Source organism: Hetaerina americana, unplaced genomic scaffold (assembly GCF_022747635.1).
Source record: "Hetaerina americana unplaced genomic scaffold, ioHetAmer1.1.p SCAF_9, whole genome shotgun sequence".
NCBI lineage: Eukaryota > Metazoa > Arthropoda > Insecta > Odonata > Calopterygidae > Hetaerina > Hetaerina americana.
Genome location: NW_027287538.1, coordinates 61,347,694 through 61,372,884, shown reverse-complemented (window position 1 = coordinate 61,372,884; position 25,191 = coordinate 61,347,694). Strand labels below are relative to the sequence as shown.

At 37.1% G+C, this 25,191-nt stretch overlaps 2 protein-coding genes across 2 annotated transcripts in view; one reads left to right on the top strand and one right to left on the bottom strand.

Moving 5' to 3' along the window:
• Window positions 1–2,247, top strand: part of LOC139698957 (proton-coupled folate transporter-like) — a 29,655-nt gene extending 27,408 nt beyond the window's left edge. The window contains exon 6 of the transcript XR_011703033.1: window positions 2,172–2,247. The gene's annotated coding sequence lies outside the window, so the exon portion shown is untranslated. The remainder of the gene's footprint in view (window positions 1–2,171) is intronic.
• On the bottom strand, window positions 1,538–23,809 carry LOC139698595 (sodium/hydrogen exchanger 9B2-like). Its single transcript, XM_071597437.1, has 9 exons — window positions 23,741–23,809; window positions 15,920–16,308; window positions 15,110–15,292; window positions 12,446–12,621; window positions 10,402–10,508; window positions 9,600–9,764; window positions 7,560–7,733; window positions 4,436–4,537; window positions 1,538–1,906 (listed from the first exon to the last, which is right to left on the bottom strand). Exons 1-9 carry the CDS (start codon window positions 23,807–23,809, stop codon window positions 1,538–1,540), a joined length of 1,734 nt encoding a protein of 577 aa, XP_071453538.1.
• Window positions 23,810–25,191: the final 1,382 nt, after the last annotated feature.

Sequence of the window (25,191 nt, the reverse complement as noted above, 5' to 3'; positions counted from 1 at the left end):
ACACCTGGCGTGTTCTTTGGCTCGTGTCTTGCAATTCCTCCCAATTTGTCTGACACAAGAGGTGTTGCAATTATCGTGTTTAATTTTATAAATGCCTAATTGAAAAAGTATTTCCTCTTTGTCCTTGCTATTAGCTATGATTTTGGTTGGGGTAAGGGGTGGGTAAAAGGTAACTTTGAGTGAAGTAGGAAGATGATTTGAAGTTTTTTTAATGGGAGATATCTCCTAGGAATGAGATCAAACACCACTTGAAGTTTTTAGGTGTTGAGTACTGAGGGGAGGAAATTGCACTCATGGCCATTGCTTTTTGCTTTTTCTAAAGTATTTTTCCCACTTGGTTTGAGTTGTACCCATTGCCGGGGGCAATATTCATATTTGTCCTAAGTTCACTATTGAAATTTGTGGGGGAAAGAGAATTATGTAGGGACTGGTAGATCATCAAGAGGAGGGCTGCACATTTGTAAGAAAAAGTTGTGGAGGAAATCATTGAGAATTATATGATCTGTATATGAGGGTTTCCTGTAAATAGAGAACTCACATATTTTAATTTCAGGTAATTGCCAGATCTAGGAAGTTAATTGCGCCGTTGACATCTTTTTTATGGGAGAAAATATTTGGATGGATTTTGTTAAGGTTTTAGTGGAAGAAGTCTTACTGGCATTTTGACCCTGTCCACAGGCAAAGAATATCATCAATGTAGCGTAACAATACAAACTCATTTAATATGGACATCAAACAATTCTATACACATATATATGTATGCATACATTTATATGTATACTTATATATATATATATATATATATATATATATATATATATATATATATATATATATATATATATACACAGAAATAGATATAAGGAATCCCCACCCCTACTGTGTTTGTCCTTTATAGGTGTTCCTATCTCTTTTCCTTATATCTATTTCTTTGTGAATTAGTATTTGTTTGCCGTTTGGTGGGATTTCGTGTTTGAATGTGTGTATGTATATATGGATATATATGGATAGAGGCCTAATGGGTATGACAATGCTGAATCGTGCCCATTCACAGAATAAGGTCAATCTTTCCTTTCGAATTCACCACTATGCTCCATGTACATGGGTACCTACTTAACCAATAAAATTAAATACTCTTGGCAAACAATGTAAAAACTATGGTATTGGGATATTTTGTCTTTTAGATAAATGAATATTAATCAACTCAATATAAATGTGCAATTACTTCTTTAAATGGTATGTATCATATCTAACCTTTGAATGAGACCCAATGCACTTGTGTGTTGTTTCCATTAAATTTGATTTTTTCCTCTCTAATTATTTTAAATATTTTACAGTGATTTTCTGGCAGCATCATTTGTCAGGTCAGTCAACTAACACAGAAGGCAAACATGGATTAATTGATCATGAAGTGACTCTAAAGATTTTTCCTATACTGCTTCTTTCATAGTAATTATTGATATGCTTTTCACCCAATGTTGCTGTATGAAGTAATTTGCATCACCCACTTCCTTCTTAAAGTTTTCTCAAGCATTGTTCATACATAACTGCGCATTGTGGCCCCCTCTGATGCCAGCAGCACACTGTTTCTGTGAAGTTCGTAGAAAGTGACACGATCGACATCTTCCTCTCTCTTTTCATCACAGCATTTACGGAATAAAGATTTCTTCCTAGGGATTGGCTTGGGTGGATGGGTGATATCTGTCTTGGAATCTTCCAATGCCTCGGATCCCACCTTGTTTGACAACAGTCGTGGACCCGTGAAGAATATCCCAATTGCTCCAAGTGGTGCCGTGATCAGTATGCCAAGCACAGCAAGATTCAGTATGCTCTTGGCATATGACCACTCCTGGTCACTTCTCTGAAACTTTTCCACCAGATTGAGTGCCGTCGGACCCAGAGCTGCCTGGAGTTATTCATTTGTTATTATACCACATGTGCAACAGATGTGCGTGGGTAAAGAAATATACCATATCAATGGTATCAGGGAACAGCTCATGTCAGTTTTTTTAAGGAAATGAGTTTACAACATGACAACTTTGGAACATAAAGATATTAAAATATGAATTAAGTAAATATATCAATTAGGTGATAGTAAGTTAACTTTGACTATCAAAATCTTTCTCAATTTGCATTTACTAGATGAAAATGATTTTTCTCTCTCCTGAAAGATGCTGCAGATACGAGGGTCATCCGGAAAGTAGTACCCGTTCGTGCCGCATGAAGTGCTGACGACGCGAGTAGCCGCTGGACGAGGTCAGATAGCTTCAGTGGCTTGTCTGCCTTCTCTGAGCCAAGTTGCGTGACGCTAGCATTGCCTGTGTTGTTTCTGTGATTGTTTACAATGTTTAAAAAAATTGAGAACGCCGCCAGTTGTGAAGTGAGGGCAGTGATTAAATTCCTCAATGCAAGAAACGTTCGCCCATGTGATATTCATCGCCAATTAAAGGAGGTGTATGGAGACAATGTAATGGACGAGTCGTCTGTTCGGCGGTGGTGTCGCAACTTCAACATGGGGAGGGGGAACACACACGACGATGAGCGTTCGGGGAGACCGTCTGTCATTACAGACCAACTGGTGAGCTCAGTTGACGAATTCGTGAGGAACGATCGGCGCGTCACAATTGATGACATCTGTGAGCATTTTCCCAATGTTTCTCGAACAATTGTTCATGAAATTGTTAAACACCATCTGCATTATGCAAAAATTTGTGCAAGATGCGCGTATCTCAATGAGCTGGCGGCGAAGGACTATGCAGCAGGAATACAGAAACTTGTCACACGTTATGACAAATGCCTTAATTTGCTTGGAGATTATGTTGAGAAGTAGTTTAAAGTATCCTCTTTCAAATAAAATTTTTTATGTTTGTTAATATTTACTTTTGTGTCTTTATTTCACGAACGGGTACTACTTTCCGGATGACCCTCGTACATTCAAGTTACCGCAACAGCATTGTTCATTGTGGCATAAGTGTCAATGGCAGCATATTAATTAGTCTAGGAATTCAAATTTAATTGCATTTTCTCATTATATAATTTGTAATGCTATTTTTAAAATCAAACTGTACCCATTAGTATCATATACTTGGCTTATTCAAAGAGATTCACTCTGATGTATCATATATTAATATTTTAACCAATCATATCATTTGTTCAGAAATTGGTTGATATAGGATTTCTTCCAGGTGAAGACTAATTAATTTTTCTCTTTGAATATGTTGAAGTTAATGTTTCACTTGTGTTTTTATGAGTCTCTTTGAATTAAATGGTTGCACCCTTAGAATTAAACTGTTTTAATATGCAGTTCATGCATATATCAAAGAACTAATATTGCAATTTTAAAGGGATTAGATATTTTCCACCCAAATTTTTTATGTTTTCATTTTTGCAACTAGTTTTTGATGAACTGAGGTTAATTTCGATAATTTGAGTCCTTCAAAATTTGTTCTACAAATGAAAATGCTCTTGTTTTATAGCAGATGAGTCATTCTTAATTATTACAATTATTCACCGCTCCAATTTGATCCCAATAAGTTAACTGCAACTTGAGCTTTGTGGGATACACTGCCCAGGGCTGGTTTAAGGAATATTAGGGCCCACTGCAAGCTTTATTTTAGTGTCCCCAACACGTTTATATCAGGTTAATCTAACTCTAAGGCCATGAGGAAGAAATACAAGTTTTGCCACCCCAGTGGTACACCATGGAATCTGTATCAAGAATGTGTTAAATTGTATGCCTATCCTATCTGTTAATTCAGCAGAATTTTGTCTCTTCCCATGTGATACTTCTCCTAAGAGAGTGCAATATGTTACTGGCATTTGATACATTGTATTCCGTTTTGACTAAACCTGTTATTTGTTACCATAATATTTTTTTTATTTCATAACTTCCATAATAAAAATGCAGAATCACAAATTTGAGTCCAGAATGAATTTTTAAATTCCAAAACATCACTTTTTAGGAGATAGCTGAACAATGGAGTAAAATTTTGAGATGAAATTTTTGGTATTGAGGAAATGTGACCTTTTTTTTCACCATGATGTTTTAAAGATTTAACATTGGTTACATACAATTGATAAAAGTGGGGGAGGGTGCTACCAAATATTTTGTTACTCCATAAACACAGTTTGAATATACCCCAATATGGTTGGTGTGCATTTAAATTTCACTGTTTGGAAACTATAATAATATTAGAACCATTTAATTGTGCTTCAATTTTCTAAATATCTCAATTTTACCGAGTACAATTAGAATAAATTATCTGTTATAGTAGCTGGAAACTTCTAAAATTAAACATTAGTCCCAAGTACACCTGAAATCACTCATATCATTGTCATCATAGCATGCAATACTAAACTAGAATTATTTTCTTTTTCCATATGAAATTCATCAAGACTTCCTTCATGGGGGATCTATGGCCATGTGACTGCCTACCTGAACTGTAGCCTTTGGTATCCATGCAATGCTTATGAAGAGATGCTCCTTCAGGTTGAATCTAGATCCAAACACTGCACAAAATGTTGTCACCATGCGTATCTTCAGGAGCCCAGATTAATAACCAAAAATGAGAAAAATAGGGCATTAGTCAATGGTAAAACTATTTTACTTTTGAAATTCATTCATGAAGGCATTGAAAGGTGTTTTTTTCCTTGTGTTCTACCCAGTCCAATATGAGGCTTGTGTTCGGCTGGATAGCTAAAGTCTCTTTTAATTGAAGTAACATTTTTAGTTATTCCATATTAATTAGGAAAATATGTAAAATTATAAATTATTAAGTTAATTCTGCTTCATTATTTTTAAATTTTCTGATGATTATTAAAGTTACTTCTAATGCTACTGCAAACTGTCAGGTTTCAGGGAAACTGAATTATACTTTAATTCTCTTTGAGCCCATTGTCAGATAACTAGTGTAAATTGCCCATTAATTCATGCATTTCGATTTTAGTCTTCATCAAAAATTTGATGAAATTATTTCTACGATTTCATTAAAGGAAACTGAGCATTTCAGTGTACATTCATTAATATACCTGCCAGCCAGATATGATGGATTTTTGCATGCTGCTCTTAAGTTGTGTAGGATATCACAGTGAGAAGTCATTCATGTACAGAAATAAAATATAAAAAATGAACAAATTCCAAAGAAACTGCGGGAGATGCCGCCACAGTAACTTTTAATGGAGTCATCCGCTAATGTGCATTTCAATGCAACAATTTCAGAGCGTAAAAATCATTCGCCTTGACTGTGGCGCGTCGCGCACGACATTGTATGTATGTCGCGCCTGTGACATTGTATGTATGGCATTTCGTCACAACATCTATTTCCTTATTTCCTTTTAAAGCCCCAAAATTTTATAAAAAATGAAGTTTATTTTTATAATTAATTCTTTTAATCAGCGACTCAATTATGTTGTATTTATAACATTCAGGGCCAATGTTTATTTCAGTTAAGTTGCTCTATTTCCAGAAACCCCTCTCCATTTCCCACAAATATTAAATAAACCAAAACCATAAACACAGTAATCAACCCGTAGGTCGGTTTAGTAGGTGATGGTAGAGTTCACCCAGTACTAAGCCTTATACGGCGAGTGAAATTCACACATCAGGTTAGGGGGGCCAGTTCCTTTCCCTATGCCGGTTATGGTTTCCCAGGAAGATCTGGTACTACCTGAAAAATCACATAGCTTGGGTGGAGCTGAAGGTGCCCAGAGTGCCTGGCCTGGGAATCAAACCCGGGACCCTCCGGTCAGCAGTCCAACGCTCTACCCACTGGACTACCGCGACAATATTAAATATATCTTGTAATTTAAAGCCACATGAAAACATCTTGTTTCTTTAAAGCCAGTAAAAATTCAGCAAAAGAGGATATATCTGGCTCAAATGGCTAAAGCAGTCTACAGGGAATAAGCGGATCCAGTTTCAATTCCTGGTCAAGGCAAATGATTTTTACTCTGTGCATTTCCCTGCTCAAAAATGTTGTGTATATGTTTACCTTAATATATTTTGTGCATAATACCTATTAAGGGTGCATAATACATATTTCAAAGTGTACATTATTCTTCAATACAAAAACAAATATAATTTTTTCTAAGGAAATATTCACAAATTTTTTTTTACTTTGCATTTTTCTAACCTTTGATGATTTTTTTTCTTTTTATTGTAACTCTAATCCATGGAATTCATTCATTACCATGGGAATTAACTGCATTTGTCTTCTCTAGATTACATGCATTCTCAAGGCCTTTTGAAAATGTTTTGGCCCAGTGTTTAGTTTATTTGCCTAACAGGCAGAGGGTTCCAATCATGATTATGCCTTTGGACTCTGTTTTAGTTTATCCTTTTCTAAAGTTTTGTAAAAGTTGTCTTAATTTGCATCCTTTTTTTACCCAGTAAAACTATTGTTGGCAATGTAATGCTTATATTACTCACTAGTTTCACAATGAAAGCCTTCAGTCAATATATGTTATTTGAAGGTACTAACAGCATCTAAAATTTATCATCACTGCTAACAGCAGAAAATATTGTGAACCCCAAATCATACATAACCCTGTAGAATGTCACTAGCTCTCCAACCTCCAGCTATGGATTAATTGAACCTTTAAAAAAATCACCATTTTCATCATCAATTGGATCGCACGCAGAAAATGTTAAGGATAACAATGGTCACAGCCAGTCCCTTATTTTGTGGTTAAGCAGAGAAGAAAGTCTACCGCAAAATGTGTCAGGGTGATGGGGTACTGGCTTCTCACCCCAATGGTCCAAGTTTGACTGACAGTTCAAAAGCATCTCAACCCCTACTCTGATGCTATTTAGAGATTACATCACATAAGATGAGGTATTAAATTATGGGCCCCATGACGCCTCTTGCTAACATTAAGCAAATGCTAAAATGGCGTTTCTCTTCATCCTTTCTTCCTCCATTCCCTGAATATCCTACCTCACCAAATTATCTACCTGTCCCCAATTTGACAAATTACCTCAGCTCTCGGCCACATCACCTTATTACTACCATGCATTGCTGCCAAGTTTTCAATGCACATCTCTGTACCTACCACTGTTGGTATGAGCATGCTTACTTGGACACAATATATGCCCAAACATACTCAGCTTGTAAGTTTTGCAAACTCACCACTCACACTCTTTAAAATTCTGAATTTCAACATCAGCATGCTTAAAACTTAATGTAAGAGTTGAAATTTCTCTTTTTTTTGTCTAAGTTTCATCATCAAAATGCCCAAATTGCACCATCCTCTATAAGTGACACAAGATTCACTGAATTCACCAAATGGCAGATTTGTGAGTGATGGTATGTGTAAATCTGGAATCACATTCCAGGCTACTACTTTTATTCTGTTGGATAGCTTTAAACAGGATAATAAAAGGAAAACGGAGTAGCCAAGACCGTAAACTTGATCACATTTGATGTCCTCGCGAGCATACTTGATGATGTCATAGCCAAGACCATAAACTTTATGTCAAGTTTATGGTCTCATCTATTTTGTTTTACATTGTTTCATGACTGTAGGTACATTCACGGTCATCTAAATATTGAACCACTCACCACAAGACCGATTGCAATCACTGCTATTAGGAGTGCGGCATCATGCCAATGAAATTGTGACATGTCCAACTGGTAGCCAATTAGAGTAAATAGTGGATGCTGCATTGCCAACCAAGCAGTTGTGAAACCGTGCTGAACTGGTTTCTGTTGAGGGAACACCATTGAGTTAGTCTCCTGGTTTCCAATAAAATAATTGAGTTTTTGTGAAATAATTTCATTATATTTTTTCTCTCAAACCATAGATAAATGGGAATCTTGTTAGTACAACATGGAAAATGTCTCTGAATGGATAAAGCATGATGTAGCATGTAGACTGTACAGATTGGGAATCAGTATGTTAAAATTTCCCTTGATTTTCCTTTGGCTAAATTAATGCTTGGCCATATCAGGAGCATTTTTATAAGTAATGTGACAGTGTACATGAACTCTGATTTAAGTCTGATGTTTTAAAGGGTTTAGGGTTTTTATGAAGGAATTTTCTTGGTTTCAACCTGGTTAATTAACCCTGATGCTTCTCAAGTATGGCAAATGTAGGAGATTTTATCAACCTTTTATTGTTAAGGCTCTTTTCATGTCAATTTTATATCTTTAATAGATAACCTCAGAATTTTTAAAAGTTTCATTAAATATGGGCAATGCATTTGACTGCAAACCAAAGAATTCTGCGGTCGATCCTCAATGATGTCTTTATATTACCCCAGATGTGAGTTACAATGGGAAGAAAAACATTGTGGAAAATAACAAATGGCACAGTTAAAGGAACTGTCCCTTTTATAATTGGTTTTCTGGATTTTACAACTATAAGCCTTCATACAGGGTGAGCTCTTCCTTCAATTGCAAAACCAGCATTCAAATGACTGCTGTGGTAGTGGAGTATTGCTTTCATTAATGAAAACTCTCTCGGTTTCTTGTTACATTCATACCTTCTTTTAGATAATGCTGTAGTAGTTTAAACTTTGCATTTCACTCATCTGTTTGAGAGAAAAAAATTAAAAATTAAGTTTTAAAAAAGAAGTAACTATTTTAGAACTGGAGAAAGACAGGATCTTCCAAAAATAGTACGAAATGAAATTAATTTGACAGGGAAGGCTATTTAAGGATGAATAACCTGTTTGATTACATGTAAAATAACCTTGAGGACTATGTTATCAAAAATAATTTCCAGGCAGCCATGCATAGAATTAACTAAATTCCTGTTATCCATTAGAAAAATAATTATATGGTGTTATTTCTTAGCATTTGAATTCCCTCATAATCAAATAACAGCCTAAGGAATGACAGAAATGAAACGATGAATGCTCACGGATTCATTTCATACTGCCAGGGAATACAAGAAGTTAACAGTTAAGTTAAAAAGAAATAACATGCAACTGAATTGTAAAGCACCAGCTACAGTTGCCGATTCAATTGGAAATAGTCATTATTTCTTATTTTGCTACTATAGACTCCCTTCTATTTGGCCTCCATGGGTATGGACCCCCAACAAGATAAGCAAATGAGTGGTCCTTCGAAACCATTCACAATGCCATTTCAAGGAAAAAATACAAAACAAAATATTTTTTGTGTTTGGTAATTTTCAGTACCATAGAAAGAAAAAAGTATTAATTTTCAATGGAAAGCTATCAAACACTTAGCATCTTCACTTTCCAAATAAAACTATCAAAGAAAGTCTATGATTTTCCATCCGCAGGAAATGAAAATGGGTAAACTGCTGGCTGATTAAGATGAGACCAAATAAGAGGGATTCTATAATGTCTATATTTATATTTCTCATAGCTACTGTCAATAATTTATGGGCCCTCAAAAATGATCTTAAGGGAACATCACTGTTGTGATATGTGAACTTGATTAATGTTGAAACACATTTGTTATTATTACTATTATTCGAAGGAAGTGCATAGATAATGGCAAATTGACTTCAAATTGTTAGTACTGAACCATGGGTAGTCCCAAAGCCCTTTGTGGAGTTTATCTCATGACTAATTATACCATATTTGTGTGATTACTGTTGATTATAATGCGACAAAAAAGTCTACTGACTCCTCCATCCTGCCAGTTCCGTTTTTTCCAACCATAGGCTGCAATGAAAGATGATACTATGGATGCCATGAAACCTGCTCCAATCATTTCTAACCGCTGACTCCCAAGTACAAGAAAGTAGCTACCACTTGACAGAATAATACCCCGGTAAAATGCCACATGATCCTGTAAAAGAAAACAACACAATCAAAATCTTATTTCATAGGCCACCCAAGTGTTGAATCAACCATGACTGTCAACTTATCACCATCACCTATCATCATATAGCTCAAAATATTCTATAAATGAATGAATATGTTGTTTCATTTTCTTTGCTTACATCTTGTGCCACAAAAATATCAACTTTTTCTGTATATTGTTTTCCTGAGCAGTTTAATATCTATATTACAACATTATGTGTTCATTGCTAAAAAAATGATTTAACTTTTGATATTTTCTCAATCACATCAAGAAAACATGTCTAGATTTTTAAGTGCATGTATGCATACATACTTTCTATTATTCCTATGAATATTTTTGCAATGGCAAAAATGGCAATGGCAAGGGGAATGGAAAAAAGCATATTTAATTCATTTGAATCCAGTATTAATTTAACTTATTGATTATTATTTTGATGCATTTTTAAGGAAAACTTTCTTACATGCATTTGGACATACTGCAATAATGCATATAAAACACTGAGATACTTTAATAATTTCAAGAATAGCATAATAATTAGATTTGAATAAAAATATTAACAAATATCCTTCTTGTGTTTAACATTTTATCTATTTAACTATACATTGTCCATATTTCTACTTACCACATTGTCAAATGGCAGGTAGAGAGCCACAACACCCAGCACCGACCCACAGGCTACCCCCAACAAAGCTTCTGCTGGTCCAGTGAGGGCCTTCTGGACAACAGAACCTGTGCTTGCAAGAATCCAAGTAATGCATATTACAATATTAAACTTTTGATGTATAACTAAATGTCATTGTGAAATGTCTAAGATTGGTCTAATGAAAGGACACTTAAATGCTAAACACTGTAGTCATTTCCCCATGTTCTTTGCTCCTAGATGATATCTTCCTCCTTGATGCATTTTCATTTCTCTTATCATTCAATCTCCCCAGTGGGTGTTAAAATAATGGGACATGGTGTTGTGAGCAAGTAAACAGTCAGTGCGCCATTGAGATATGTGGAGTGTCAAAAACTTAATCCTACTTGATTTTCCTTACTTAACTCCAGAATTTTGACTTTACTGGTCATATAATTAAAATTTTTAATTGGTTCTTATTAATGCTTAGCCCTTGATGGCCTCTATTTTTTCTTTATATTTCGTCTTATGAGCCAATCCATCAATTTGTTTAGTTCCATTGATGTTAATCAAACTGAAGGTTTTTTGATGGATAAGGGTAGAATTCACCCTGAACTAAGCCTTAAGGTGTGTGAAATCAACGCTTTGACTGGATAGTGGTGGGGCCAATTTACCTGTATTTCCCTGAGTCACCATTCATTCTTCCTCAAATTTCTGTTAACAATAAAATCACAATGCTTGGATTTTAGGTTGGGGTGATCGAAAACATTGTTCAGAATTTGAACTGAGGACCCTATGGTTAATAGCCAAACACTGGGACACCATTCTCCCACAATATGAAGGAATAAATTAAAAAGGTTTTTAATGAGTATATTATCACCAGGTCTACCATATTCTACAAAGTCTTTCACATATATGTCGGAAGCATGCGACACCTGGTAGGTACATGATATGTGTGATTTTTTAGATTTCACACTGTCAATGAAAGGAAGAATTAGTGGAAATTAGTGGTCATAGCCACTACCCTAACTCATGAGGTGAGAGAAAGAGTGAAAGAGAGTGATATGGTTAAAGCTCCTTGCCCCTTAAAGGGGATAATAAATGTTCTTCCAGCCCTTTCTCTCCTGTTACTATGCCCAATTAATGTGGCACAAGACAACTAACTCCCCTTTGCCCCATTACCCCTTCATCCCATCTAAAAGCCCCACCATGCACACAAATCCATTACCCCCACACCCTCTCACTGTCACCATGAACTCCATCCCCAGTTCAGTTATCGATGCAAATCCACTTGTGTATTTTATCCCATTACCTCAGGAACACATTAGTTGTCAGTTTTTAACCAGCAAATTATAGATTTTACTGCCAAAATAAGTGTATTCTATTTACTACAAATGTATTATACAAACACATAAGATTTATATGTGCTTTTAAGCTTGTGGGAACATTTCCTTACTCCAGGAAAGTAAATTAACTTGAATAAGACTAATGGGGATAAAAAAATTATATAATTAAATAACAATATTTTCTATATTTTTAGTTTGCTTATTGAAATAAATTCTATAGGAAATTTTGAATTACTTTGGGAACTATGAAATCAGTATATTATTCAGTGAATGAACTACTAAGAGAGTTCAGAGCTTGGTAAGTTGCAATTTTCTCCGTGAAAAATAAAAATTAAAGGGCTAATTCTGAATTTATTCTGGAAATGTTGAAATCACAACACACCTATTGAATTTTCCTGCAGTAAACTCCTAATAGGTATATGTATATGAAGAAATGCAATTAATCCCAATATTGAGTCTCATGTATAATTCCATGAAGTTTATTGTATTATTCATTCTTTGACTCTTCATTCTTTAGACCTGTATTATTCATTCTTTTTTATAAAATTGAGGTTTGCTTCAGTTTAATTTATATTATAATTGACTTAATTCCAACTCTCTTTGACTTTGATTTTATTTCATAAGGTAAACATTCTTTGCGCACTTAGGAAAGTGTTTCATTGTTTGCTAAAAATACCATACCCACGATTTTCTTCACTCACCACTTGAGAATATGATTGCAGATATGACTCCAAACACAGTGATGGCAAGGATATCATCAATGCTTGAAGCAGCGATGATAAGAGTTGGGATTCCTTTGGTCTTACCATAGTTTTTCTCCTCAAGAGCTAGAAGATAGTGCACTGTCACAGCTGGAGATACTGCTCCCATAACACTCCTAAAGTTCATGCACAATTTCATGTGGTTGAATTATGGGCACCTAATGCGTCATTACAATAACATACACGTAATGCATGAAATAATTCCTCTTTCAATAAGTATTTCATGTGTCTAAATCATTCAACTTTTATATTTATTCTCCTGTGATTTAAAGTTTTTCTAAAATTGATGGTATTTTGAGAGTTGGTAGAAATTTTCATTTTATATAACTTGATCTACCTTTAACATACATGTAATATGGTTAGTCTTAGTTTTGGAATCATGGCAACAATAAAAATAAAATGGCAATTATAAAAATTCAACCCACCAACTTGTCCTTTAGCTATAAAAATGCTTCAATGTTCATAGTAAAGGACTGATTTGTTTCTATTCATTATAAGATGTCCATTTCCAATAAAATGCTATCAATTGATTGATTCGAGCTATTGAAGTGCTCCAAAATTAAAGTCGGTGTCAATTTGGTTTTAACAAAATTTTCAATCGGACCTTTCTTCATAACTATTTTATTTTCAGTTATATTAGAAAATACATGCGCCGACCATTTTTAGGAATTATTTCATTATCAGTAAAACAAAAAGGTGTTTGTTAATAATAATATTAACATAAGTCCATTCAATAAAATACATCATGGTCTAATATAAATCTTTTCCTCCATCATATATATCCTGTATTGAACTAGTCTGTTGTTTTTTGAAATCTCCAATTTGGACTCATTAAAATTAAATCATGCACCACTTAAAACTGCACATGGATATACTAAAATTTTAATCTTTAAAAATCACCACTAGTTAGACTTAACTATGAGGAGAATGTTGTTACCCTGATCCTAACAGGTCATGCAGATGTGTCTTCCATCATGACAACACATGCATATTCCCTACATGACAAAACATACACAAAAGTAAGAATATCATGACCCTGATTTATCATAGACACATTGCATCTTAAACGTAGGAAAGAACAATTAGAGGAATTTTAAATCACTTTGTTTAATATGTACTAAATTTGGGAGAGGCTATTGAAATTTAATTTAAAATTTAAAAAAACTGAGAATATTGTGGAAAATACACTGGTTTAGTGTAGGAGAAGAGGGCAAAGGTTGAGAAATATGATTTAAGTTCATGGTTGAAGTGAGTTGAGGATTGAGTAAGATTTTGATAATGAGGTTTAGAAATGGACTCTCTCGCTTCTATATTATTTAACAGGCCCTACATTAAGCAAAAGTTCAACTTGTGATTAGATTTTTATCTTAGACATAAGAATAAAATGTTCAATGAGATTGATTAGAGTGACAGATAAGAATACGGAGTGTTGGGTTCAAGTGCTCCCCATAAAATAACTCAGCTGTTAAGGAGCACAAAGCAAGAGCCAAGCATTTCATTATTATATCTGTTTTTGAATTTAGCAGGGATTTTTTGTTTATATCATAAAATGTGATATGGGAAGTGGGACATCAAAAATAGCCAGAGAGCAGGGGACCACTTTATTTTCACAGAAGAATGATATATAAATAGAGTGGACTATGCTTTTATTTTATCTTTTGATAAAGCTGAGACTCATTGATGAAATGATGCATGCCAGAAGTTGAGTAAATATGATACATTATTTTCATTTAAGAGACTTCATCAGCGGAGCCATCTGAAATTAACATCATATAATTTGGGAGTAGTAGGGATAGGGGGGCATGGTCCACATTTGCACCCTGCAATGGGAGGAGGGAGAGTAAAGGTTTATCCAAAATATCATCGTAGGTATGAGTGACCAAACTAAAAAAGTAAATTATGGCACGTATCCAATTTGCCATCAATTGGCCCAGGGTCCTTCTATAAGAGACATACAGAAACTGCCAAACATTTCTATCAGGCATTTACCATGTAAAACTCCCATTTTGTCCCACAAATTTATCCTTCGGGAATATTTTTCTGACTCTTTAACAAGTCTTTTGTCAGCAGCCTGCATGCATAAGTGGGTACCATGATGCCTCCAAGGAGAATCAAGTAAAGTTTTATCGTCAACACTCTATAACAGGGATTTTCTGCAAAAGCATAGGGTTTTGGGAACAAGAGAGCCCATTTCTTTTATTATTTAACATTAATCCAAAAGCAACTCTTTGGCCTTTATATAAGACTTTTTACAATGATATAACAATAGTATCATTTCAAACCCTCAAGCCCATGATAGGGAAAAACCCTGAGAGGCAGGAATCAAACCTGTGACCTCTGGGTTGGCAGGCAAGGATATTACGCGGCAACCACCAGGGCTGGAGGCTTTGCTCTAGATTGAAGGAGTGAGATGGCTGTTGCATGGAGGAGTTGAAGAGGGCAAAGATGGTCCAATACCACTCATTAAGGAGAGTGCCTATGCTATTAAATCAGTATAACATGACTTGTTTCCAGGAGCTCAATCAGTATGACCCACCCAGCAGTAATAGCTAGAAAGCATGGCCCATTACTTGTGCCCTGAGGGACTCTGTCCCTGTGACTCACCCTGCAAGGAGGCCCCAGATGATGGGGAAGCCAAGGATGAAGTGGGTGGCGAGGGCAATGGTAGCAGTCTCCACCAGGCAAGGGGTGAATGCCAGCCGGGGAACCATGGTGCTCAGCTTCTTCAGTGCTATTGGGTCCAAGCCTAGACCAGCACGGATCAGTACCAAGGTCAGTGCCAAGTACCTTCAGGAAGGAACATTTTAGCCCTTGGGTCAGTTCCCTTCCTTTTTATTGAACAGCCATTTAACAAGTGGTGTAGTAGATCAATCATGACTTGTCGATCAGTTATATAATGCTTATGAAGTATAGTTAGGGTTGTATATAATATTATTTTTTTATTTTTAGTTTATTTAATTTGAAAATTGTCCTGCATACAACAATATTGCCAATTTATGGTGGCAGATAGAATAAGACATATAGAGATATATGCATATAAACATCAACTAAATACAAGGTCGACAAAATATCAAAATAATGTGCCTCTTACATACAGGAAGGAGATATTGAGCTAGATTGGTAAATGTGTCGGAAAAACTAATCAGTTTTGTTAGGAAGTGAATCCAGTAAAAAGGAGAGGCCGAAGTGAGTTGAATCAGCAATAATATGGGAACAGTAAAATGGAGTAATAAATAAATTTGTCCTGTCACTCTGAAATTGATGAGTGAAAGCAGTTCAAGACAGTCAGTGATAGAGATAAGAGTGCTACAAATATATGTGCATGTAAGTTAAACAACAATTGACTTGAGCTGTCCAATCTGAAGTTCATGGTGAAAAGAACAAAAGGAGCCACTGGCACCAAAAGGTATTTACCTGGTCTGGTTCAGTATCTCAGGATCTATTGCCCCATCCACACTGATCAGTTGACTGTTCTTGAAGAAGACACCAACAAGGAGCATGCCAACGAGGGGTGGCAGGGCGCAGTATGCTGCCAGTGCTGACACGTAGTGGGCCACCATGAGTAGAAGGCCAAAGTTGAACAAGCCACCCCCAGGGGCAGCATAGGGGCCCACGGAGGACCAGATAGCCCCCCAGATGAGAAGGAAAATCACAATGACAGTCAGCTTCCATGCAAGGGACTCGTAAGTGGGCCACCACCAATATTGCACACCAAAAAGCTTCTGGGTGTACCATGGGTGAAGATCTTGGTGATCTTTGCTCGTTTCTTCATTTTCAATCCCCATCAATTGACTTCTTTCACCCTGAAGAGAGAGACAATTTCACTCGCACCAAAGTTAAAAACCAAGGTAGGCACTTCTTTTTCATTAATACTGGGGATGTTATTGTTCGTCCGTTTCAATTGAGAGTAAACTTATCAATTTATGCTTCACTTACTGGAAGATGTACATGCATGTATTTGTATATTCATTGTAACAAAGGGGCAATGTAATAATCTAACATGTTAATTAATTACACAGGATTAATTCTGTGGAAAAGTATGTTGTTCCTTCTGTTATTATGGAGCCAAGAGCAAATTTTTTTACCTCAGGGCTTCTTATTTAAGAGAAATTATTTAATCATTTCTTTGAATAACTGTTCTTGCTTGGTGTTCATGACATTTATCATATAATAATTATAATAATATATTTTATTAATTTTGAAAAATGGTGCAATCATATTGAATGTTGTCAGTATAAATATTACTCAATATATAAAAATATAAATTCTTAAATGTGATGAAGATTGCCACAAAAAAATTCATCAATTGAGTAAAGTGCATTAGCAAGTAACTAGGTATATACCCTATTCTTGAAATTTGGGATGGTCCTATTTCAACTGAGTTGGCAGCCAGTTATACAATCAAATTTTCACATCATGAAATTAGTTTTAAGTTGAGGACATCTACAATAAGTAGAATTCCATGTCCCTTTACTCCTAATGGGGTAGTGATGGATGTAAGATATTAATTGGTGAGATATAGTCAACAAAACTAATGGGATTTTTTTCCTTTGTACTTTGGACTTGCCTACCTGATGAATTTGCATAAATATAACCTTTCTATTGCAACAGCTTATGAGGTATTATAAGTAGAAGCTTGGAGGAGATACTTAGAAGTTGTGGGGTGCAAAACACCATGATAGATGGGATAATGTCAGGCAAGTGGGAGGAGAGGAGAGGAAGAAAGAGAATGTGCTTTTTGATTGGTGTATAAAAATTGTAAATTTACCTTGATATTTAATTTTGAAATACATCACCCATGTGATGATTCCAGTGTTATCGACTTATGTGTCCGGGGGGGCAAACATCCCTAAACCAGCCTCAGCCCCATCTGTCTTCCATGATTATGGCACCAACCCTGACCTTCATAGATATCTCCAGAACCTTGCCCGATGGGAGTTCTCTGTACCCAGAAACCTATCTGTGCCTTTCATGTGATCCTTATTCCCAAGGGCTATTGTCGCCCTGGACAGATCACTTCAGGAAGCCTAGATTCCAGTTGCGTGATGCCACTAGGACCCTCTCGTTAATTCCTACAGGTTCTTTCTTAACAAAGTTACATTTGGCGGATGCCTTCCTCCAACTAAAGATTAGAGAGGATTTTAAGAAGTTTTAAGGCATTTATGCCAACAAAATATACGAGGGCGATTCGAAAAGTAAGGTCCCCTATTATTTTCATGTTAAATCAAATTTATTCTCGACTTTGCGGGCATCGTTGGAAAGGTCGAGCATTTAGTTATTTTTGTATATAGTTGCCTTGACGATCAATCACTTTTTGCATCCTTGTAAGCAGCTTTTCAATACCAGCGTCGTACCTTTCTCCCGCCGCGTTGCGAAGCCAACTGACGACTGCTTCTCCGATTCATCGCCATTTAGTGGAAGTGTACGGTGAGAAGTGTATGGACATCAAAAACGGGCGGAAGTGGTGCATGGAGTTTTTTGATGGCCGGGAAAACGTCCACAATGAGCAGCGGTCGGGGCGGCCGAGTTTGCCGGAATCAACGGTGGCTCCAATTGACGAGATGGTGCGCAATAACCGGAGAATTACCCTTCATGAGATAGAGGAAGGCCTTAATGAAGAGAGTGGCTACTACTCCATGCAGAATATTGTGTCGGAGGTCCTCTGTTACAACAAGGTGTCTCACCAAAGGAGTGTGTTAACATCATGGCAATGCACGTTCACATGTGTCACATCAAACGACCACCCTTCTCAATGAATTCGGCTGGGATATCATCGACCACCCTCCTTACAGCCCGGACGTTGCCCCCAGCGACTACCACTTATTTTCCGCTCTCAAAAAACACCTTGGAGGACAGGAAATCAAGCCAGACGAGGAAGCGCAAGAAGCAAGACGCGGTGGGAGAAAGGTACGATGCCGGTATTAAAAAGCTGCTTACAAGGATGCAAAAAGTGATTGATCGTCAAGGCGAATATGTGGAAAAATAGCTAAATGCACACAAATTTGAGAATAAATTTGATGTTTCATAGGAAAAAATAGGAGACCTTACTTTTCGAATCGCCCTCGTACTAGTGTTTTACATTGCAGTAATGAGATTATTAATCGAGAGGAATATAGAACACAACCAGGAGGTATTTGCCTGTTTCGTAGATTTCGAAAAAGCGTTTGATAGAGTGAATTGGGAAAAACTAATGAGTATATTGCAGAAAATAGGAATAGATTGGAGGGAAAGGAGGCTAATCCGCAACCTGTACATGTCTCAGACTGCTCAGGTGCGGGTGGGAAACGGGGAGTCAGGATAGGCAGTGTTAGGAAGAGGTGTAAGGCAGGGTTGCCCACTATCACCGTTGCTGTTCAACGTGTATGCAGAGGAAATTATCAAAGAGGCATGGGAAGAACTCGAGGTAGGAATGAAAGTGGGCGGGGAATTCGTAAAATCAGTTAGGTTTGCTGATGACCAGGCTTTAGTTTGTCAGTCAGCCAAGGGGCTGCAAGCATTGCTGAGTGAATTGGAAATTCAGTGCGACAGGTATGGGATGAGAATCAATATTAATAAAACAAAGGTTATGCGATTTTCTAGAAAGAAAAAGGCTAAGCTTAACATTAAAGTAGGAGGGCAAAAACTAGAGCAGGTAGAACAGTTTACGTATCTCGGTAGTGTCTTGGACCAACACGGTCAAAGTAGTAGGGACGTAAGGAGAAGAATTGCGCTAGGCAAAGAGGCTTTCACAAGGAGGAGGGAGTTAATGACAGGGACTTTGAGTAAGGATGTTAAGAAAAGACTCATAAAAACTTTGATATGGAGCGTAGCTATGTACGGTGCGGAAACGAGGTCATTGAAGCAGGAGGATAGACGTAGATTGGAGGCTTTTGAAATGTGGGTGTGGAGAAGAATGGAGAAGGTGAAATGGACAGAGAAGAAAACAAATGAGGAAGTACTTGGTATGGTGGGCGAAGAGAGGGGTTTGTTGGGAGCAATCCTATGGAGGCAGGAAAAGTGGATGAAGGGGGTGTTGACCGGCAGTGGGATGTTGAAGACTGTGATAGAGGGGAGAATGTTGGGCAAAAGAGGAAAGCGAAGGAACAGGATAGGGATGATGGACGGGATGAAGGGAGGAAGAAAGTACTCAGAGATGAAGAGGGACCTGATATAGAGTAGGATGATGAATTTTGTGTTTTGTTAGGAGTAATAAAATATTTGTTTGGTAGTTGTGTCCATCCAAAAACCTACCTTAACCGGTAGATTACCATAAAAAAATATACACTAGTGTTTTAATCGATTACCTATGGGTCACTGTTTAGCCTGGGCCATCATGCAATGGTGGACCCGGGTGGTGGCCTGCGAAATGTGCAATAATTTTATTGGTACCATGTTGCCCTATCTCGACGATTGGTTGGTAATTTTGGACAGTTACCAACCGGGAAAGATTAATGACATCGCTCGGTTTTTAGAACGTGACCTAGATGTCACCTTGAACCTAGATAAACGCGTTTTAAACCCAGTTCAGCGTCTCTCATATCTTAGAGTGCTCATCCATACAAGCCAGAGTGAATTATGACTTAGCCTAGCAGTCCTTGCGGATCTTCACTCGTCCTTCCATCTTGTCCCTCGTCTTTGTGCCACGGATATCCCCAACGTAGCAGGGTACCTCGTGTGGCTCTGTTGGATTTTGGGCCTGCCAATGTTCTTTGTTGTGCAAATATATCAATGGAATATTGAATGGGCACAAAAGGCCTGGTACGTGCATTCATTTCATCGGCACCGCCAACTCAGCGGGTTTGTACTGAATAATGGCAGATAAGGATTATTTTATGCATTTAATAGGTTTAATGATTAGAGCATAAGCTAAAAATCTTAATGGGTTGCCATGGTATGAGCACAGTGGGAATAGGAAAAATTGCGTTAAAAAATTATTAATTCCGATTTAGATACTTTGAAAAAAAGAGTTTGCCCCAACATTTGACTGCATCCTGCTCTTGATCCATGCAGTTTAAAATTCTCTCCTGGTTTTGACCTTTCTCTCAAGGAATTTCATGCTTTTTATAATATGTATTTGCACCATTCTGTTACATCTCACTCCAAGCTTTACAACACCTCATGGACCTCACTCCCTCTGTTTAGTTTCACAGCTGAATGTGCTACCATAATGTGTACAGGTAAGCAAACAGGAATGTTGCTTCAAATTAAATTACTCCTGAGGAGAAAGATACAATGTACTTGCAGATCAAGAAACTGCATAGAAAGGTTGTTTAGGGTAGTGACAATTCTGTGGTGCCGATAGTTGCGAAAGTTAGGTGAAAATTTCTCGGCCAAACAATGGAAAACTGCGATTTTCGGTTAAAATATGAATTTCTTTTTCTTTATAATCTCCCTTGACTTCAACACACTTGCTCCAGCGTTTCTGCGACATCAGTATTCGTTCCGGAAGTGAGAGTCTGGCAGGCTGTGCCATCCATCCAAAATATCCATCTACAGCCCTCTAAACGTCTTCTATGCGCGCAAAATGCTTCCCAGAAATAATTTTCTTCAAGTTTGGGAACAGTTTAAAGTCTGAAGGTGATATATCAGGAGAATAGGGGGGATGGCCAAGCAAATCGTACCCAAAATCCAGTAGTTTTCCCATATCCAACGCACCTTTGTGAGCAGGTGCGTTGTTCTGGTGTGGGATGATTTTTTTCTTCTTCAAGCCAGGCCTCTTCTAGCGAATTTTGGTATCCAGTTGATCAAGAAGGCTGGAGTAATATCTGCCTGTAATTGTTCTGCCTTTTTCAAGGTAATCAATTTATAAAATCCCTTTCGCATTCCAAAACACACGGGCTATGACCTTTCCGGCAGGTGCAATGGACTTCGCTTCGCTGAACCACCGGCTTCCACCCACTGCTTTGACTGCTGTTTCATTTCTGGCGTGTAGAGGTGGACCCATATCTCATACATACTGATAAATCGCCGCACAAAATCAGTCGGTTCCCTCTTGAATTGGTCCAAACAAATTGCTGCAAAAATCGTTTGCGCATTTGCTTTTGATCGGCATTCAGCAAATGTGGCACCCACATTGCGCAGAGCTTTCGCATCCCTAATTCTTTGTGGAAAATGTTTCGCACCCTTATTTCCGTTATCCCCACGGCCTTAGCTATCTCGCTCACCTTCACTCGCCCAGCGTGCAAACACAATATCGTGCACCTTTTCGATGGTTTCCGGTGTGGTTGCGGGTTTTGGCCGTCCTTCACGTGGGTCATCTTTGAATGATGTGCGACCACGTTTGAATTCACCTGCCCACTTCCCACTTTATAACGGTTGGCATTGAAGGAGCAGTTTTGTCTATTTCGGATGATTTCCTTAGGTGTTAATCCATTCAAAACGAAGAATTTTATGACCACACGAAATTCAAGTTTTTCCATTTTAACGAAAAGCACGAGAGACGTCTACTGCAACAATACGTGTAAACAGACTACTTGAGAGAACAAGTTGAAACTTGTCTTTCGAACTAATAACACATTTACCCAGGTAAGAATCATAAATTCATGCTGACTGGAACGCCACCTCTTTGCCAGGCCGAGAACCTTTCACTTTACCCTCGTACATTTTAAATATTACATAATTAATTACTAACTCTGATATTGCATGCATTGTTGTGTTTTCTTCCATAATAGTGCCACTGAATGTTATTGTTTAATGAGAATGATGTCATAAAATTTCGTTGTTTCTTCTGTATTACTGGCACATGGAAACTAATGGTGTAATCCCCATCACAACAGCAACTATGTTACGCGATGGATGGTTACCTGATCGTTTGACTATTCCGACTACCATAGAAAGTCACCACTATTGTCACTCATCGTTGTGCCAATGACATGTAGATAAACTACTGGTTTGGCCAGATGTGCAATTTCTGTATCCTTCCTCCCTCCTCTTATAAAACTCCTTCTGGCTATCCTTAATTGCTCATCGCCTATCATAAGTGAGGATAGAATTTTGCCCACTAAACAAGCTAAGCTGTGTACATGAATTTTGTTGTAAGGGTCGATTTCGATCTATCTTTGTTTCCTGCTACACTTAGCATTCAAGTGATGTACAAGATTCAAAAATACTTCCTACCTAATTTCAGCGAGCCTTTACAAATTTTCCATTGAGCTGTGTAGTAAATGTTTGAATGAGACCCATCAATTAACTTTTAAAATAAAGACTCATGCATATTAGCCTTTCAAAAATATTTTAAAACTCTCTTCGTTGCTTGCATGAAGACATTTGCATTTTCTGTATTCCGGCAAAAAGGAAACTTGAAGGAATTCCTCAAAGTTAAACCTGAAACTGTTATATTTTTCTGCATTCATTTGTTTGAATATAAATATCACATTATTTTTTTAATATATGGCATTCCAAAAAGGATAAATAATTTTTAAGTGTTTGGGCATTATATGATACATGTTCATGAATATGTAGAGCATGATAACAGCCAAGGTCAGTGAATTTTAAGATGGAAATATTCAGACCATCAAAGTGGGAAAGGGCATTGACCTACATGGCTGGAAGATACACGAGCCACACAACAAAAAACCACAGTTTTCAACCCAAGGTTGGTTTGATAGGTGAGGGTAGAGCTCACATAGAGTTAAGCCCAATGTCATGTGGCATTTGGGCACCAGGTTTTCCACCAGGGCAGTTCCTTTCCCTGTGCCGGCTAAGGTTTCCCAGGAAGATCTTGTGCCCGAAAAATCACGCAGCTTGGGTGAGGCTGAGGGTGCCCAGAGGCCTCGCTGGAGAATTAAACCCGGGTCCTTCGGTCAGTAACCAAGCGTTTTGCACATTGTACGTTCGTTTCGTAAGAAAAACTATAGAAATTTCAGGAATTTTGCTGAATTATGCGACAGCCATCCAAAATACTGTAAAAAACTTTAATATTAGGAACGAATTTTGTTTATTTGAAATCCACCAATCTGGGGTAGTGAGGTCAGGAGAGCGTAGGGACCAGCCTGAATGCCTTCGTGGCTGAAACTCTGATAGGGAGAACTTCCGAATCTTGATGGATTGTATATGTAAATATTGCGGCCCTATGAGCCCGTATAAGACCCCCTGGTATTGGCCAAACATTTCGGAAAACGATGCCCTAGATATTTGGGATAGTATTTTGATTGCTTTCAGTTGATTAGTTTATTATTTGTGAAGTACCAGCGAATCGCTTGAACAATAACATGTGTTAGAGACTTTGATTATTATTCCCGAAGAAAATTCACTCACCGAAGTTGTGGCCAGTGGAGCATCCTCTTCGCCCGGACTCCGTATATCTTTGCTGTCATCATTATCCATTTGGTTTGTTAAAGTAGAATCATGGAAACCCGTTTGGAAAATGAGAGCTCTGACATTGACTGGAACTCTCCATTTTCAGTTGCTATCATTGATGTTTACCAACAATCTTTTCATGGTTTCCATGACAAGATTCGTAAACAAAACAAAATATATGGCCCATAACATCGCATTTATCAATATTCGATGTTAATTTTTGGTTTCGGAGTACATTCAGTGTATAAGACAAGTTACCGTTAATCAATGAATTTGGCAAATCCCTACGGAAATCTAGGAGAGCCTAATTGAACTTCTTTCGGCGAGGATATAGCAGAAAAGAGATGAACATTTCCGACCCATTAATTTGACATGACGTGTGATAAAGGTAAGCTTTTCGAAAATGTCCTACAGGACATTGAAAAATAAAGGAGACGAAGTCCTGTGTGAAGACCGCTCCTAATTTCCTATATGTGGGGGCACTAGAGAAGATGCTTGGGCAACTGATTGAAAAAACATAGCTAGGCTAGCCTTCGGGTACTCTTATTTGATAAAATTACAGTGTTTTCTCAATCAGCAGCCCAAACTACCTTCTCTAGTAAACGCAATTTTTAAAAATCAGTAGTGGTCTTTACAGTCACAGTGAGCTCCTTTGTGTTATAATGGCTGTGGGTGTCAGGAGGCACCAACCGAAACTTACCTTTTGCCAATTTTAATGGTTGAGAGTATGAATAGGTTATCTGGTTACTTTGAGAAGTTGCATAAAAAGTACAACCTTAATGTTAAGAAAAACGGAATAAAGTGAACTGCTTTCGGAAGAATTACGGAAAGTAAAACAAATATAATTAGTAACTAAGATATGAAAAAAAAACAAAACAAAAATTGGGCAGTAAATAAGTGAAAAAGTTTTGATTCCCGGATAGCAGGATTCTCAGGGGCGTTTGAAAATTCTATTAATCGGAATGTAATTAGTAGGTGTGAAAACTGACGCACAATGAGAGGGACAGGAGGCGTGATAAATGGAAGATGGGGATGTAATGAATAGAAAATTGCGACCAATGGTACAGGAATTCATTGAGCTACATATTACCATGGTTTCATTGGTTATCCGTTTATAAATGAAAAAATTGTGAATGGAATAGCTTTTTTCGTAAGCAATATACTTAAGCTATTAACGCATGTCTCGTGATATTTAATCATATTACATACAATGAAAAATCTGGAGGTATTTGGTAATAATTAATGAAATTTCAGTCGATGTAGTGATCATTAAAAATTGAAGTTTCGTTGAAATAAATAAATTTTGGGTTTGTCAGGTCTTGGAAATTTTAAAACCGGGAAAAGCAGACTCCAGTGAAACGGTAATTTTAATTTTATCTGAATAGAATAATTATTTTCAGGCCAAAATA

Excerpts from the sequence above, each read along its gene's own strand:
- LOC139698595 (XM_071597437.1), bottom strand. The coding sequence starts at position 23,809 with ATGGATAATGATGACAGCAAAGATATACGGAGTCCGGGCGAAGAGGAT. Across the intron at positions 9,765-10,401 it reads ACCTGCCATTTGACAATGTG|GATCATGTGGCATTTTACCG; the intron begins GTAAGTAGAAAT and ends TTTCTTTTACAG. Across the intron at positions 4,538-7,559 it reads TGATTGCAATCGGTCTTGTG|ATACGCATGGTGACAACATT; the intron begins GTGAGTGGTTCA and ends GGGCTCCTGAAG.